Consider the following 19205-nt stretch of genomic DNA (forward strand, 5'->3'; position numbering starts at 1 on the left):
GTGTTCAAATAACTGTTGCTTAAAGGATTATAACACCAAGACTATCGATGCTCGTATTCGGGTTATCATTTACATTAACCTAGCATTAACCGCAAACGGAAAGCAAAGTTGTGTGGTTATTGTAAATACACGACGTATAATTCTCTTTGTTTTATGTTTAGTAATGTTTGACTGTAAACTTCAGATAGCCATTAAAATATTGATGCTGTTTTTCTGAATAATTTTAGTTTTGTTTTTTTTAATAAGCGAAGTGCGCATTACGTTTGCGTATGCGTGAAAATCAAGTTTAAAAAAAAACTTGCTATCAAACAAAGCCGTCATTTGAATGGCGCCGAATCGAGTGCTGAAAGTGTTTGCGTAACTGCACACCTCAAAGCTTGCAATAATTGTTTAAACGACTTTCAGTCTTAAGTGACAAAACGACAGGTGCACTCGGTGCCATTCTTAATTGTCCTAATGGAGTTTATCGGCAAAAACACCATCGCAAAGCTCAAGAAGACGGAAATGTACGCTTGTAAACCTCTCTTCCCAATTTCCAGACAGAAAAGAAAGATCCAAACAGACGTAAAAGAGGCTAAAATTGAACATTTCTTGAACACATTTATTTTGTCAATATCCTGAAACCGAGGGAGCAGACGGAAGCATCACGAAGCTTGCAGTGAAGAAAGATCCAACCCGTCTTTTCATCGCGTCTCGGTTTTGTGTCCTAAATCCAACTCTCGGTAAAGTGCACACATTCAGCAATATCGGCTGACATGCGAGTTAGCCAAAATTTCAATCCATGGGCTTCTTCCAGCCACCCGTCACTTATCTTCAAGGGGTCAGAAATTACTTTGTCTCCAACCATTAACAATAACGCAGTCCTTTTTCACAGCGTCTCTCTCTTCCTCATTTGTCAATAAAATTGGTAGTTTTTGGATCGATGTAGCAAGTTCGTCTTTCCGTTTCTGTCTGTTGCCGAACACAGTCCTCGTTGTAACGGGCAAACCACGGCGACTACAAAAACGCTTTACATCAACTTTCTTGCGGTGGAAATCGTTTTAAGTCTCCATCGCTTTTCATTACTCTTGACTACTGATTGTGATTGGTAGCCGGGTAACGCTCCCCTACCCACAATGCACTGCGCGGTCCGAGATGAGCACTTCGCTTATTGAGTTCATTGCAGTATCGGTTCACTTTGACAAGTTTCTCTTTCACTCCACTAAAACAAAATGACTCAGCTTTCTACATATTTCGAGTAAAAATGTTGAATATAATAATAATAATATGAATTTAAGTGACCATTAATGTGTCATCCTGCTTTTCTTTGATGCAAATGCATTGGTCTTACTAAGGGCTGACAGTGACAAGATTGCTGTGCATAGTAGCCCCAAAAGATAGTGAGTTAGGTGGCATAACAACCAGCCTTGCATGCCCTCCCCCTGGGTCTCAAATGCAGCTGGCTTACAATAGAGGAGTGTCTTTCTTTTTGGGACAATGACCCCCCCCCCCAATGACACTCCATCCCTAACTACCCCTCCTCCTTTTATGCACCCCGCCTCTATGCCTTTCTTCTGAGTGACTTTAATCTGCCCCAGTGAGAGAGAAAAAGAGAGAGGATGAGGATAACAAGTAAGGGAGTGAAGGGGCGGGACTGTCACCAGTGTTTATGTGTGATCCGTACAGAACAAGTAGCGATTACGTGAACTGAAATGACAACCAGCACCTCAAATTGTTCGAATGATCTGGAGGAGAGGTGAACTGAGGACTTAGAATTTTGGGAATACGTCCTGAATTTCGAAGTCGTTATTTTTGGATGCCATGGGGGGCTCCCTCAGCCAGCACGGGAAGGATTCACCTCGCAAGAAAAACAGCATGTAAGATCCTCCATTGTCTTGTTTTTTTTTGTGAGCTTGATGAGGATGCGCAAGAATAGCCGAGTCATGGTGGGATGCAGTTGCTACAGCAGGAGCGGCAGATGTTTTGGTCTGATGACTTGTTTGGAGCTCACCACAAGGCTTGAGCAGAGAAACCAAAGTCACGTTTGGGCTGACTGCATGTCACGCTGTCTGCATTAACACTTGTCGTTTCACTGAGTATCTTTAGGAGCAGCGTTTATGCTGACAGTGGTGATGATTTATAGCATGGTAGATGCTTATTCATGACTTGTAATCATTCATGTGTTAGTTATTTTTCTGTTGGATTTAAAGCCTTCTTTGAAAAGGTTATAAAAGCACCGGTCCACTATAACTCCTTTAATCCTTCATAACGGTCAGTGAGCCCTTTCACTTTGTCCCGGCACAGTAAATCCCAGCAGTGCTTTTAACTCTAAAACCTGCTGTTCGCTCTTTTGTGACATGTATTAATGCATATAGCTTGAGTCACATTATGCAATAATTTCATTTCATTCAGTCACTGGGTTCAGTTATGGAGAAGGAGGCATTTTAGATTTTTGTTTAAGTCTTTGATAAAAATAAATTGAAGCACAAAGTAATACAGATTCAACTATTAACTGTTAAAGCATGATGCTATGACGTTGGAAATTGTAAGCATTTCATATCTGCCGATAATGTTACATACAGATTTTTTTTTAACCTATTTAAAATAAGAAAAAAAATATTAAGTCGCTTGAAGATGAACTACAACCATCCATTACAAACTATAGGTACAGAAAAGTACAAAAAAAGGGATATGTTGCCAAGCTGAATTGTATTCAGCAGGAAAAATAGTCCTTGTTAATGCAACTACCATTTTGCTCAAGTCGATGAAAGCAGGTTAATGTGTAAAGTACAGAATACGCATGAAGTACCGTAATGGACTAAGTCATCATAACGCCCAAACTGAGTTAGCAAATAAGCGTTTAATGTTGGTAGCGACGCACTAATAATGCACTCTAAGCATTGGTCATAAACATACATACACTTCTAGGACGTGCGTCTTAATGGGCATATGAGATGATGGACATGGATGGAATTCAAAAGAGAAAACCAGTCTGTCAGATATGCATGCCATTTACTTCCTGATAGTAAAACGGCCACGCCAGTGACACGTATCTGCAGCTTTTATGAGTACTTGATACCTTGTAGTAAGGCTGGTATCGGTCCGAAAATCGCCCATCCCTATATGTATATAGAGGGAACTGACCTAGATCCTGAACTTATTTCAGTAGAGAGCGTAATTGCGCGGCCTAAAAAAAAGAAGTTCTTTCACCAAAAAGAAATACACATTATGAATACATGAGGACAAGCACGATTGTTGAATTATGTATATTTATACACTGATGGGGCATGCTGAGATGAAAGTGAAACAAACCAATCAATACGTAAGGCTGATAATATTCCTCAACAATATTACAGTAAAGATGATGATTTCTCTAGCTCAGTGTTGTCCAATATGCAGCAAAATGTCAAATCATTTCTTATTGCGATAAATTTAGAAGCCCGGTAAGAGGTGTCAAATCTTTAAAGTGGAGCAGCAGGACAGGAGGTGTGTCACATGACTACTTTGTGCATGCATGTATGCACAATGCACGCGGCGTATTGTCTGGGAATTGTGTGCTCTGGTGTCCCTGTTGTAGTCGTTAACAAAAGCTCAGTAGGTGTCTTTCTGTACAGGAGCGCTCCTTTTCTTTTGGGGTCCAAGTGTCACAGTTAAATTGTGACATTACTTCCTCTGACAAAGATATATACAGAGAATCTGAACTAGATCAAATGTGTGTTTTTGTGGGGAATGTACTGTAGTCTACGTGGGATGATTGTTAACTTTAAACCCATTGTTTGCTCTCACACATGACAAAATGAATGAGATAAGTTTAAAAATAATTGTTTGTTACCAACCATCCCTCCGACTTATGAATTAATTCTGAATCTTGACCTTCATATTTATACATGTAGTTAAAACGTGTAGCCACTAGATGGCAGCATACTGCACAACTTTATATCAGTAACTACATCCAGCATCAATATTCCATAGTGTTTATTTTCACTAAACTCGTTCAAGAATATTTAATTCTTATTGGATCCCACGTTCAGTGTTGACTTCTACATTATGAAGAATCAGCAACAATATTATGATTCTACATTCTTACTGGTAATGTCCTTAATAATTAGGTTTATTGAAAGTTTACTTTTAAAAGGTTTCAGGTTGAGGTTGTGATGATACTGAAAACAAAAATAATTCCTGTGGGTAGACCAGGAGCGGCGCTACGTGCTCTTTGCCACCCCAGTCGCCACAGCCACTTTTTTTTTTTTTTTTTACTGTATTAGTTGTGACTGGTTCAAATGTTTTCCCAATGCTTCTTCGGATTCCTCGCACTCATTCCTGTCATCACATACTTTTTTTTTTAATCTGTACTTTAAAGTAAGCATTAGCAGGGTAGTTTGTAATGGATCAGCTGATGAGAAAAAGGTTGACATGATGGTGGCACTAGGGGAGAGGTGGGGCCCCCTTCTGTCATCACTGTAGGATGGGCAGATGAGAACAATCTGACATTTGCGAGGTTTTGCTTTTTCTCTGTGCATGTATTCATAAACGTCACCAAGATAATGATCGAATCCAGAATCACATCGCCGCAACGACTAATCGTCAGTCATTGCTGCTTTATTTTTAGCTCGGAATAAGCACACTTGGTGCTATCAGTCACAGTGTAATCGATGATTGACTCATTCACTGCCATTGACGGCTATAGACGTCAAATATTCATTTGGACTATTTCTATTAGTTTTGTTAACAAGAGTATGAAAACCTAGGATTTTTTTTTTACTGTACATTTAGAATAGATATAACATTTGTGATTAATCAGGAGTTAATTAGTGAAGTCATGTGATTAATTACAATTAAAAAATGTAATTGCCCGATGCCCCTAATAAAAAAAAAAGGATACAAAATTAGGGGGAATCAGACGATAATTTTTTTAATTGTAATTATTCGCATGACTTCAATAGTTAACTCGAGATTAATCATACATTTTATATCTGTTCTAAATGTACAGTAAAAAAAATCTAGGTTTTCATACTCTTGTTAACAAAAGTGGAAAAAAATACTAGAAATAGTTCAAATGAATTTTTTACGTCTATAGTCGTCAATGGCAGTGAATGAGTTAAGGATGGGCATTCTTGCTGGATTACTTGATACACGTGACTGCCTGCCTCATATTACTGATCAGTAGTTTGTATGCATGTACCGTACGCATGAGTGTTTTTTCTTTCTTCCTGTGAGCTATTTGTGGTCTTACGGTATTACATAAGAGCTGTTCTCCGGACTCCCTACATTTATTAGTTTTTTTTTTTTTTTATCTGAAAGACGGGAGCAGGACGACCCATTATGCTTATTGTGCATATGTGTAAATTCAGAGGGACATTTATAATAACAAAAGACAGCCACACTGCCATTGATGGTCTTTTGGCAACATTGTCCTCTTCAAGACAGACAGGTTTGGCTTCTCAGCTGTCCTAACAGGATAACAAAAAAAATGGTGCTAAATAATCTCAACTCCACAAACTGAACATTTTCTCTGTGTTCACCAGTGTGTGACGTTATCTGTGAGCATGTTGGCACACAAGCGACATCATCTTTTTAGCATCAATAAAACGGTTATTGTTAAGACTTAAATATTTTAGCCTTTCCCCTTGTTGGATTATTTTTCTGAGAGCATGTTTCATCTGGCCTAGTTTCTGTGTGTGTGCGTGTAGGATGCAAACACGTAAAAGCCGCCACTTACGTAAGTGAGCCATGATCAGCGTGAGTGAGCAGGCAGGAGAGATTTTGTCAATGTGATGCACTGTTATTGTTGACTGTAGGTTTGCTTTATTGACATGCTTGTCTGCCCTACATGTAGACAATAAAGCCTCTGTGGCTGTGTCCACACATCAGTGACAAAATAAAGGCCCTCATTAGCAGTTCAAATAGATCGCACTAGGAAAAGTTAAAATGGTCTGGAATATCCAAATAATAATGATAAAGTATGTTTCAGTTGTTGTTTTACTTGAGTTACTAAAAATAACACAAACACGTCATTGTGACATAGTGGATGATATTGTTGCACTCCTTTCCTGTAGGTGGTGCTGGTGCACTCTACAAAGTGGGCATCAACTTGCACAGTGGACACAACAGTAGGAGTTTTACTTTATGATTTGATTGTTTAATACTTGTTGGAGAATTCGAAAGTAACTTGCGCATTTTGCAGAGCCAAATTCAAATAGCATATTATTTGTGTATATTTATATATATATATATATATATATATATATATATATATATATATATATATATCAAATTATATATATAATATATATATATATAATATATATATATATATATCAGATTTTACACGGCACAGTGGTTGGGAATCACTAGAGACTGAGCACTACAGGGATGACAAAGAAATCCCATTGGATGTTTAGTCAGGTTGGCGATGTCATGACATCACTGTGTCATCATCACTTGTCTGCCTATGATTGCAACTTTGATCAGCTTGTTGAAAAAGTCCAACATTGTACTCCTTGAAAGCATTCACAGCTACATTACAGTGGTTGTTTTTCATGCAATAAAAAACATTAGTGATATTTTCTCAAACTCCGCACACCACATCATTACATTATTTAAATGACAAATAAAAAATAAAAATTGCTTGCCTCGTGGTGAGTTGTGAGTGCAGTGGTATGCACGTGGTTATACAAAAGGATAAAAGTGTCCACTTAGGCACACTAAAGTGTTAGTCTCATAAATTTAGATTTAACGTCTTTTCCATCCTGTTTGGCTGTCTGTCCCAGAGTAACCCGAGTCGGTCGGTCTCGTGGGCACCTAAAACAGGAAGCCTTGCCTCTCGTCCTTCACAAGGAGGGGAGGCGACACCACAAGGAAGGGAGAGGCCGACTCCCGAGGAAGTCATGCAAACATGCGGGAGCGGCAGAGCGAGTTGCGTCTGTTGGACCAGCTGATCGTTCCTCCCTGTGAGAGGAGGAAAGGCAGCGAGGGGAGGAGTGACCACCGATGCTCCACTAATCGGAGAGCAAAAGCCGACGACAGAAAGAGCAGCTGCAGCGGCAGGGAAAACCTTTTCCCTGCACAGGATGGGAAGACTGGGGAGGAAGTGACACGTTTGGAGGGGGAGAAAGCAGCAACAACAACAACATTTTATTTTTAGAAGCCTCCTTGTTTGAAAGAGGAAGAACGACTAATAAGCAATCGAGGAGGAAGAGGAACCTCAGCGACAGTAGCAGCCGTTTGTTTTTATTTTTGCGCACAACCTTGTGGAGCGATGTCCTGGTTGTCTCCGGTCCAGTGGGCCAAATGGACATGGTCAGCGGTGACAGGGGGCTCAGGAGATGACAATGATGACAAGTAAGAGACTCACGCTTGCAGCAGTTTGGATGACACCAAGAAAAAAATAGAGGTTAATCGGCTACAGGTGGGCCGGTGTGGGAATAACATCTCATTTGTACCTACAAACATTTGGCCTTTTGTGTTAATGTGATGCCAAAGTCACCCTGACAGGTGGACACAGCACACGTCAGCTGCAATCTTCGTTTCGGTCTCCTCTTGGATATAAGCAAACAGTAGGGGTGGCATAGCTCAGGTGGTAGAGTCTCCCAAGCTGAAGGTCGTAAGTTTGTTCCTCAACCCATGTGTCATTATTATTTTTTTAACTCTCTTCCAGGTGTACATTTTACTATATTTAGAGTGGGACCACATAAACTCAGTTTAGAGTAAAATTTACTCTACAATTTTACTGTGCATATTTAGCGTTATCTAATTTCAAGTGACTACCTCCGTTATATAAGGAGAGGCACGCAGAATCTCAATTTGGTTGCTGAAAGTTGGGGGATGGTTGAGGGGGAACCACAGTTTCCAATCCTTTAGGATTTTTCCATCCACTTCCAGTTTCTAAGTAACCGATCTAAGATTGCAACCATTGGGGCCATCACTGGGATAGGCTCCAGTGTGTGTGTGTGTGGGGGGGCAAGCGAGAGAGAATGAGAGGGTGGGGGTTATGTATATATTAGGGTTAGCTGTTGATGGTGCAAGCTTGCATCAGAAAGAGTGTGGTTGGGTTTTGGCTCCGGCAGCTCTGTTCCGAGTCCTGTTTTTCATTAGAGGGCGGGCGTTTTGATGTACTTTCATGCGTGGGCACACTTGCGCTTTCCCACATCAACTCTCACTCTTTCACTCCCTTCCTTTCTACACCCACCACGGTTGAGGAAATTAATTCGGCCTCGCTCGAGGCAGCCAAAAGACCACAAGTGTTTTGAGTGTGTGGATGTGCTGGGACAGTGTGTCCTTATTGAGGGGCGAAGGATGCAGGTGGTCTGCTTGGACCCGCCTTCTTTTGACTTCCCTTGAAATGAAATCCACTTGTTTATTTTGAATGTGCAGTTCTGTTGTTTTTTGTCATTCTAACAAAACCATGAAAGCCAGGGACCAACACAATGTTGATGCACTTGCCATTAAAAAACCTTTAAGTGTACTTAATGTATTTTTCTGCTTTTTGTTGTTGTTGTTGTTGTTTTGCGGGCTTTTTTGAGTTCCAGAAAGTCAGAATTAGGAAGGATGCTAGTATTGGAAATTTGGGCAGGTGTGTATAGTTATAATTTCTTTGAGCTTTTTTATGTTTTCTGATATTTTAATGCATTTAAGAAACAAAAAAATAATGTCATTGCTAAAACGATGGTCTACAGCAGGGGTGCTCAAGTTCGGTCCTCGAGAGCCCCTGTCCAGCCTGTTTTCCATGTTTCTCTCCACTAACACACCTGATTCATGATCAGGATCGTTATCAGGCTTCTGCAAAGCTTGTTGGTTAGCTGATCATTAGATTCAGCTGTGCTGCAGGAGAGAAACATGTAAAACAGGCTGGATAGGGGCCCTCGAGGACCGAACTTGAGCACCCCTGGTCTACAGCGTGCACAGTACTGTCATGAAAGAGTAATTTATTCTTTTTCATGTCATGACCAATATAAAGCACAGCAAATAAAAGCATTTTTTTTCTCTTTATAGCTCAGATTCCGAAGGGACCTACGAGACCCCAGAGGCCGAGTCTCCAGGTGTTGTGAATCTGCTAAATCAGCTGGATAACTCCGGACACACAGGTAATTAATTATTCAGCTGCTCCTAAAGTGGAAGTCAACCACAAACATTTCTTGACAATAATGTGTTATATGTGACCTCACTAGTCTAATTAATATTACATTTGTGGAATATGAGTGATGAAGCAAAATCCAGCCGTTTTTATCCATTCAGGGGCAGCCATTTTGCCACCTGCTGTTGACTGAAGATGACATCACAGTTGCTCAGGGCTCAGGCAACGACCAAACACAGATCACCTGTTTCCTGACGCTGCGCTGTGATTGGTTGTTATCTGAGCAACATTAATGTCATCTTCAGTCGACAGCAAGTGGCAAAATGGCCGCCCCCTGAGATGGATAAAAACGGCTGGATTTTGCTGCTTAACTCATATTCCACTGAAGCAATATTAAACAGAATAACATGTTTAGACTAGTGAGGCTGCATAGAACATATTATTGTCAAGAAAATTGGGGTGTTGACTTCCCCTTTAACTCTAATTCTAGGGCATCACATCTCATCATCTCTTATTATTCAGCCAATTAGTTTTTATAGCATTGCTATCCTCATTAAGGTTTTGAGATTACGCAACTCAATCTAATTTCTATTTACAGAGCATCTAATGAATAAACCATTTGATTATGTAAAAAGTGACATCACTTTCCCCAGTGTGACTCATTTGACATCTGATTTCTTTACTTTTATTACTTTAACTGTTCAGAGTGCCATCCATCTATAAGTGAAAGATGCTTATTATTAAATATACACAAATAAATTGTATAGGATTGAATAATAATTCAACCTCTTTCAAAAACAAATCATGATACCTACCTTTATATACAGTATTACCCAATACACACCTGCTAAGTTGACCCTCCTATCCATTTTTGCTGTGCAATCACAGAGTACATATAAACAAGCAACCATTTAGGACCCGTCCACACGAAAGCCACTTTCCTCACATTGAGTTTCTTACCGTTTAGGCACTTTTGACGATATTTGTTTGAGGAACGAAGGCTTTGCTTTCGTCTGGACGGGGCCTTACACTCACAATCACACCTGCTGCTAATTTAGAGTCCTTGTGAATCTAAATATGCATGTTTTGGCAAGCTTAAATACGATATAGAAGCACCAAACTGAGATTCAAACACAGAATCACGTGGCTGGGTGGCAGACAAGCTAAGACCCATTTTTTACTGCTAGTTCACCGTGGTGGCCTAGTTAGCTTACTTATACATATATAAAGAATAAAATTGAATAAGGTTGTCTTTATTTATACTAATGTACCGGTACTATAATTAATATGACGCCTCTGTGTTTTTCTGACGGACTCAAAATGGAAACATTTTGTTCTGTTTTTGCACTTCCTTGTTTTCTCATCTCCTTCTTCAATTAGCTAAGAAAGGGCAGTAAAGGCTAATGTTGACATTGTTGCTAGGCCACATGGCGCTGTGAACTCTGTCTGACTGGGTGGGGCGCCTCTACAGCTGTTCCCTCTTAAAAGGGCGCGAATGCCTGAGAGAGCCCCAATTCTGGGCTGCAAATCAAGTTGCACATTGATGAACCTTCAACTTTGAATCGATGCAGTTATTCACTCACGATGAATGCCGCAGGTTGTCTTATTCTTGTGTATAGCGTATACTAGACACTTTCTGTCTGTGTGTGTGAGGGGGTGTTCTGCACATAATTATGACTCAACTGAGATCAGTCTGCTGTGGTCGTTAGCAGGATGTGAAGGCTATGTACGGGAGGAAGCCTGCAGCCATTTTAAGTGTTCTAACAGGAGAAGGGAGAGGGTCAACACTTGAGGGTTAAATGCCTTGATGACAAATAAAAGCATTATAGCCAGTGGACAAGTTTGTCGTTTTCAAATCGATGGCCATAACATTAGGAACATCTGCACAACAAATCCAATTCAAAAGATGCGTTTCTCTCTCTCTTTGCTACAGACCAATTTGTTGACAAGAATTCCAGCCAGGATGAGGTTGACGCCCTAAACAACCTTACTGGTTCATCCCCCAACAACAACAGCTTTGGTCTGAACCAGAACCTCAACCTGACTTTGACACCCAAGACCTCATCCCAGTTAAACGCCACATCACGTGCGCAAAGGCCTCCGTCTTTACCAGTCCACTCCCCGTTGAACACACCAGATCCTTCGGAGGTGGACGATGAGGCGCCCGCGATCTCTAACCTGAGCCCTGACTCAAACCTGATACCCAGCCATGACCTTTCCGTGCATCACGACCTGCTCAATGGCAACGTGAGCTCCGATTGTGAAAAGCCCGCCGGCTACCAGGAGGGAAGTGTGGTCGACAACAGTATTATCACGTGAGTAAGGAAATAGAAATGCTCACATTGTACCAACTTCCAGTTACTGTAGACTCCTCCAGCTGGACTGTGACTCACAATTTTCAAGCTGAACAAACACAGCTTTGTTTCTAATGAAAGGAAGGGAACAACAGTGAATGCACGTTATTGTGCGCAGTGAACCTGAGCGCATCAAAGTGTGTTAGCTTCTTTTTTTTTTTTTTTTTTCTGAACGTCAAGCAGCTCATTGGACATTTCATTAGGTACACTTGTACAATCAAATTAGACATGCAATTAAAGGGATTACAGCTGCACCTGTATGCCTTTATAAGCAATTAACACAGGCAGGTGTTAGTAATTAGATGAGGTCCAGAGGACAGCATGCCAAAACTTAAGTTTTTTGGGGCTCGACTAGGTTTACTATAAGTCTCCAGCTCACAGTTCTTTTTTTATTTGTGAATTTTGGTTTGTTAATTTGATTATATGATCATGTAGCCTAGAGTGAGGATTTCCCACTGGCAGGGCTTTTTTAAATACTAATTTGCATAATCATATCAAGGTATAGAAAGGGAGGAGTCTGGTATGCCAACATGTGTGGTCAATTCCGCATTGATTGAACTATATCATGTACAAAAGAATGTGGTTGGATTCATGACTCCAGCCTTGACAGGTTGCCGGTCAATCACAGGACGCATGCATTATAGAAACAGACAATCATCCAAACCAAATTCCATCACTGAGTGGGAATGGAATGCATGCTGCCTACATGCAAGTCAGGCAAGTGAACCTCTATGCTGTCGGTGACTACTGTTACTATGCAGCAGTTTAATTGTAAAAAGATACTGCCTTCATGACTGTAGCTAAATACTAAAATATCAATCAGTAAGTCATCATGACTTACTTTTGCAAAGTACAGCCACAACAAAAATGTAAAGTTTACTATCAGGATGCTGGACATTTTTATTTATGAGAAAGCAGAAGTTTTGCTTTTGTAGGTGTACCTAAAGAAGTATCCTGTATTTTTATCCAGTGTTAAAAAGCAGCTGCTTATTTCATGTGGCACAATTTTGGATGTCATGTAGCTCTATCCATCCAAACGCCTCCCAGCAAGATTCCAAATGACTGAAGAATTAACTATCAACACATCAAATGTTTTACAAATCATTATATATGAATTTATAGTTGTGTATTTATTGTAAACTATTATTTTATATTCGTGCGTTAACTTCCATGGTGGCGTTTCAGGTACCTTGGAACTTCCAGGTGTATTGCCGTTTATGTGTAGTTTGTCGCCCTCTTGTGGGTTGATTGTTGTACGTCTGCTAAATAAAAGCGAAACTGGGCTTCCTCTAAAAAATATATATAAACCACTCTTTGGGGTGGTTTAATAATTTTTCCTGGTTGTGTGTGCGTAAAAAAGCATGGCTACAATGCCGAAATGCGGTTTTAAAGGTCAAAAGTTGGACTGTTACACTACCCAATCACACCACAGGAGGGAGCCACTCTACAGGATAAATCTAATCTAATCCAATTTTATTTAGAGAGCAATAAAGGTCACACTTTTTAAGTATTGACGATAAGATGTCCAGAAAATTTATGGATTTCGGAAATTGAAATCCTGCTGGGCTCAAATTCCAACTATGACTATTTATTTTATCTACAAGAGATTTAATAACATGTTGACTTTGACATTTTCCTTTTGCTTTCTGTTGTCTATTTACTCAACCTAAACATATTTGTGTGTTTGTAAAGGGCTTGTTAATTCAATCTAATGTTCAGGGGATGTGTTCTTTTTATGTGATATTATTAATCCTCACAATTGATCATTTTCAGCCAAACACATCTGAGAAAACTGCTGTCTCATGTCGTCCTATATGTTTCCCCCACACATTCACTTTGCTTTTTTTCAATGTTCATGTTCAGTAACTTGTGTAAAGTAAAGCTGGAGCAGCAGACGCAAGAAGACCTCAGTGGGCAGGTGAGGATGGCTGTGCTTAGTAGCAGCATCAGCAGCATCACGAGGTTGTGCTGTATTAATTTTCTATCTCTGATCATGTTTGCGCTTGATAAAGGATGATCATGGCGGCCATGCTACTGATGAGGAGAAGTTAGCCAGCAGCACATGTGTCAAAGCAGACAAGGAACAAAGCGGTGAGCAAATAAATAAATAAAACCTGTCAACATAAAGGCCAGTTGTCCCAATACTTTTGTTAGGATGAACTGATAAATAGCTCAGTTATTCCTCCCATAGAAGGCCATTATTGTCCCAGGGTCAGATAGCTTTTAAAGTTTAGTCAACATGCCTCTGCCTCCAAAACCTACCCCTCTGGAGCAAACAATCAATCCAGGACAGTAAGAAGGTCATTAGTCCTTACAGTTACACATACAGCCAACATAAATGATTAACAACCGTGTTGTGCCGTACTGTTAGTCATGTGAGCTGTGACTGTACAGTGCAGTCGGCGCTTATCTGCTTGAGAAGACAAACAAGTCGTGTCTTGCCATGTAAACATACATTCTAAGAAGATAACATGGAAAATAACCCTTTGTTTGGACTAGTAAAAAAAAAAACACTTTTCAAGAAACCTGACAGGTTACATAAGTTCTGCACACATTTTTTTTTAAACCTATGACTGTATTTTTTGGAACAGTCAAAAAGTCACTTGTTTTACAAAGACCAAGAACAGTAGCGTTGTTCAAATGGGTCATTCTGTTATTCCAAAAATGCACCAGAAGTATTTGCCAAAAGAAAGTCAACACGATTAGGGAACGGGGATTTTGGGTGTAATAGATCCACCTTCCTTGCCATATTAAAGTACAGTGTTCCATTCTAGGTCATAATATTGCATATAATCTGAAATGATCTTTTTCAGACCAAATCTGCCATGTACCTTCCACACCAGAAGAGCCAGACAGCTGCACACTGGTGAGAACTGCACCTTTTTATTCATTTTTGAATTTATTAGAAAATCACATGACTTTAGCACTAAAGATAATTTTGGTTTTCTTGTACACTCAAATGCTAGATGTCCACATTCTACACTTCCACTTGTTGCCTTTCCTTAGTGGCCTCTGCTCAGATGACAGATGGATTATGATTATCATCCGGTAGATTAGAATGGGCCCTTTTTTTTAATCCAAGGAAGGGCAGAGGCTACATGGAGTGGGGGGGGGGGGGTGGGTCAAGGGCCGAGAGGTGAGCAAGGTTTGAAGAGAAGAAAGGTTGGAGAGACAAATTTAGTTTACAGTAAAAAAAAAAAAAAGTGATTTCTTCAAGGAGTTGGTCTTTTTTTGTTCTCACTTTTCCCAATAATGGTGCTTGAAGCTAATCTATTCGCTTGAGTATATACATTCAAAAGGTGGTACCACACTATGTTTAAATACTAATTATGTGGATATTCTGAATAAAAAAAGCACTTTGTTTTTTTCTTCTTCCCTCAGCACAATGAAGACCCGATTAAGTGGAAGAACAAATCAGGAGGAAGTGGCGTGCAGAAAACAGGAAGTGAGGTCCTGGACTCCATCTGCATCAGTGGGGAGGAAAAAAAGGCGGTTCTAACCCTCATCAGAGAGGAGGTGCTAACTTGATCAGTTTAGGTTTCTTGTCTGCGTGCACATGCCATTTCTGATCATACCGAATGACACCCCCTCACCCCCCCTTTTTTTTTTTTTAAGATTATCACAAAAGAGGCGGAAGTGAACGACTGGAAAAGGAAGTATGATGACAGCAGACAGGAGGTCAACGAGATGAGGTGAATAAGATGACAGATATTAATAGTCAGAGATAGACAGACAGACAATATGTTTTGTGCTTTTACAGAAAGATTGTGGCAGAGTATGAGAAGACAATTGCTCAGATGATTGGTAAGTCCTTACCATGTAAACTCATTTTAATAAAACCACAGCCCCAAAAAAGTATTAAATATCAAGCGGTTATTTTTTGCTTGCATTTAATGGTTTGCGTGCCTCCTAATATTAACTGGTTTGACCGATTTCAATTATTTGTTCTCTCAGAGGATGAGCAGAGAAACAGCCTGACGTCCCAGAAGGCTTTGCATGCTGTAACCATGGAGAAAGAGGCCGCTCTGACAGACCTCAACTCAGTGGAACGCTCCCTGTCGGACATTTTTCGGCGCTATGAGAACATGAAGGGCACCCTTGAAGGATTTAAGAAAGTAAATGCTCACGTTTGTCCATCTACCCGTCCATTTTCATACCGCTTGTCCGCGCGAAGAAGAAAGCATTTGACTGCGGATAATTTTTTTGCTATGAGGCGACAGTTAGAGAAATCTGGGGAGCATCAGGATTTCATTTTCATGCCCAGAAGGTTCAGTAGTGAGGATTTAGTGAAAATGCAGGAAGAAAGTCAATATGTTCTTTACAATCAATCCCTGCTTCAGCCCAGTTTTGGGTGAAATATCCTTGTGATGTAGTTTTTTTTAAATACAGTACACTTCTATGATTCCAAACAAAATAACTATGGTGCCCCTAAAGGGTCAAAAACGGTACAAGTCAAATATGTTTGCCAGATGCTGGCAGCCGGTTCAACACCATTGGCTGGCAAGCAGACAGAGCAATTTTTCCTTGTGTGTCACGCCACAAATTTGTGTCCTAGAAATTCTGTTTCTCAACAAGTCAATGAATCATTTGTTCCTTGAAGCAAAAAAAAAAAAAAAACTTGGCTCAGGTTTTCTTGGAGCAGACGGCTCAGTTGCTCCGCACAGCAGATAAAGAACCGAGAGGGAGATGGGAAGAACACTTAAAGTCAAATAAATGTGTAATTGTCATGGATGCTTTGTCTACAGAATGAAGAGGTGCTGAAGAAATGTGCTCAGGAGTATCTGGCTAGAGTCAAGCAGGAAGAGCAAAGGTACCAGACGCTTAAAGTCCACGCAGAAGAGAAACTGGACAAGTAAGACCTGCATGAAGGAAAATCTGCCATCGCCAACTATGAGTTGTTTAAAAAAAAATATATATATATATAATAATTACTCTCCTTTTCTCGGTCAGGGCCAATGAGGAGATCGCTCAGGTGCGCACAAAGGCGAGCTCTGAGAGCTTAGCGCTGACTGCCAGCCTGAGAAAAGAGCAAATGAGGAACGAGTCGCTGGAACAAGCCCTGCAGCAGAAGGCAAGCAGGCCCAAGTGATATTTTGTTCATTGAAGGAGATGTCATCCCCCAAAAAATATTTACAATATGTTGTATGTGGCCCCACTAGTCTTATTCTGATAAATATTGCGTTGGCAAAATATGAGTTAATCAGCAAAATCGAATTGTCTTATCCATCTCAAGGCAGCCATTTTGCCACTTGCTGTCAACTGGAAATGACATAGTTGCTCAGGTAACGACCAATCACGACTTGGCTTCAGAAAACAGGTGAGCCAAGATTGGTTGATGCCAGAGTCCTGAACAAGTGTGAGGTCATTTTCTGAAGCTGATACATGATTGGCTGTTACTTGAGCCCTGAGCAAATGTGATGTCTCTTCCAGTCAACAGCAAGGGGCAAAATGGCCGCCCCCTGAGATGGATAAAAATGGGTGGATTTTTCAGCTTTTTTCATATTCCGCAAACACAATATTAATCAAAATAGTATACTGTTTTAGACTAATAGAGCCGCGTAGAACATGTTGTAAAGAACATTTTTGAGTTGACTTTCTCTTTAAATGAACACATCGTCATTCAACAGCAAGTGTCAAAATGGCCACCCCTGAGGTCAATTTAAAACAAAAAAAGAAGAAAAAAAAGGTGGATTTGGCTGTTTTTTTCATATTCCACAAAACGCAATATTAATCAAAATACTTTTTTTAGACTAATAGAGCTGCATCTAACATGTAAAAAACGTTTTTGAGTTGATTTATTTTATTTTTATTAAATGCACACATTGTCGTTCAACCACAAGTGGCAAAATGGCCACCCTGAGATGGATGAAAGTGGGTGGATTTTGCTGCTTTTTCATATTCCACCAACACAACATTAATGAAAATATCATATTTAGACTAATGGGGCTTCATAGGACATATTGTAAAGGAAACATTTTGGGGGTTGACTTTCTCTTTAAATGAACACGTTGTCATTCAATAGCAAGTGGCAAAATGGCCGCCCCCTGAGATGGATAAAAAGGGCTTGATTTTGCTGCTTTTTCATGTTCCACCAACACAATATTAATCAAAATATCATATTTAGACTAATGGGGCTTCATAGGACATATTGTAAAGGAAACATTTTGGGGGTTGACTTTCTCTTTAAATGAACACGTCATTCAATAGCAAGTGGCAAAATGGCCGCCCCCTGAGATGGATAAAAAGGGCTGGATTTTCCTGCTTTTTCATATTCCACCAACACAATATTAATCAAAATACCGTATTTAGACTAATAGGGCTCCATAGAACATATTGTAAGGAACATTTTTGAGTTTACTTTAGTTAAATTAACACATTGTCATTTGTGTTTGTGCAACAGAATCAAGAGATGGAGGAGCTCACGAAGATCTGTGACGAGCTCATCGCCAAAATGGGAAAAGTAGACTGAGACGAGCATCCTGTGGCTCAGCCATGACCTCCTGTGCATGCGTCCGTCCAGCCTATGAGATGTTCAAACTCCTCCTCCATGCCAGCCTGCACCTGAAGCTACCTCCGCACAGGTGTCTCCTACTGCTTCCTGTCTGTGTGCTGATGCTAATAGGGACTATTCACATGTAGTCGTCTGTTTTGATTGCATTTCGTGGATCCCTCGTGCTTTTGGCCATCCTGCCACTGGACAACAATGATGTGCTTGTGGCTCAACTCAAATTCCCAGAAGTTTAATGGCGTGAATGTCATGCAGCTTTTAGGCTCAACTCAAATTCCCAGAAGTTTAATGGCGTGAATGTCATGCAGCTTTTAGGCAGGCTGAGGTTGATTTTGACCCTTAGTCAAAAGTACGCTCAGAGAAGCTTAGGCAAGGGTTGTTTTATGTTAAAGCAACACGCTGAATAATTTATTTTTCTTAACTACTCTTAGAGGCATTGTGTGGGGTCAAATGATTGCCAAGGCTGCACGACAATGAGAGAACGGTTAAAGTAGTTGAGGAGAGGGCCATAGCATCTGCTTTCCATTGCTTCAAATCCACAACTTGACAACAGCATTGAATTTGCACAGACTTTAATCAGAAAAATAAAAACGCAGACAATCAGTGATTTCCTTGTGATTTGTATTGACACTGCCATTTTCTTTTCCTGTCTTGACACCGCAACGTTAACTAGATTGGAACTAAAAAGAGAGACCGAACAATCCTTATATGGATCAGCACTAAATTGTCATTGATGCCTACTGAACCTTTATCATAGAAATGAAGGCAAAAGATCTATCAAGCAATGTTTATTGTAAAACTGAACACTTAACAAACGATAAGTTGAGACGATCGACAAATAATTAAATTTCTCTAACTATGGAGGGGAAAAATTGTCAAGTGCCCCCCCCCCCCCTTTTTTTTTTTTCTTGTGTTTCTGCTACATTATTACACACTACTTCCTGGTTAATGAAAACAGTGACACATTGAACAATCCCGTATTAATTGTGATACATCTGTGTTCTATATATTTTGACACAACCACAATGTGTTTTAGTTCATCTCTTTTCTGCTCGCACGTTTGCCTTCTGCCTCATGTTTTTTTAATTATTTTTTTTATGTGAACGCTGATAAGCAAGAAGCACTTGACACAAAATGAGATTGTTTAAATAAAAAGACTAACCAGAACTTTAAGTGAGTCTTGTAAATTTATCTTTGACACAAACTTTATAATATTACACATAGACTTCGAGTCACTTTATTTCATTACATTGCTACGTTATCTCAAACATGTTGGGAATGAATAAAACCC

At 40.0% G+C, this 19205-nt stretch overlaps 1 protein-coding gene across 5 annotated transcripts; it reads left to right on the forward strand.

Annotated features, from left to right (window-relative positions):
- The first annotated feature begins 1606 nt into the window (after positions 1 to 1606).
- LOC144049137 (transforming acidic coiled-coil-containing protein 1-like) lies at positions 1607 to 19081 on the forward strand. 5 transcript variants are annotated; one of them, XR_013293494.1, is made up of 14 exons: positions 6863 to 7320; positions 8971 to 9062; positions 10986 to 11367; positions 13270 to 13324; positions 13419 to 13497; positions 14220 to 14272; positions 14788 to 14922; positions 15022 to 15098; positions 15167 to 15210; positions 15361 to 15521; positions 16152 to 16258; positions 16357 to 16477; positions 17807 to 18123; positions 18177 to 19081. XR_013293494.1 is itself a non-coding variant. In XM_077561801.1 (13 exons), exons 1-13 carry the CDS (start codon positions 1801 to 1803, stop codon positions 17873 to 17875), a joined length of 1431 nt encoding a protein of 476 aa, XP_077417927.1. In that variant the 5' UTR covers positions 1607 to 1800; the 3' UTR covers positions 17876 to 19081. The 5 variants fall into 5 exon arrangements, 4 of the variants coding, with proteins under 4 accessions (XP_077417927.1, XP_077417926.1, XP_077417928.1 ...); XM_077561801.1 differs by lacking the exon at positions 6863 to 7320 and adding an exon at positions 1607 to 1856 and having other exon boundaries at positions 17807 to 19081; XM_077561800.1 differs by having other exon boundaries at positions 17807 to 19081.
- The last annotated feature ends 124 nt before the right edge of the window (positions 19082 to 19205 follow it).

The sequence above is a fragment of the Vanacampus margaritifer genome, chromosome 3 (genome assembly GCF_051991255.1).
Source record: "Vanacampus margaritifer isolate UIUO_Vmar chromosome 3, RoL_Vmar_1.0, whole genome shotgun sequence".
Classification (NCBI taxonomy): Eukaryota; Metazoa; Chordata; class Actinopteri; order Syngnathiformes; family Syngnathidae; genus Vanacampus; species Vanacampus margaritifer.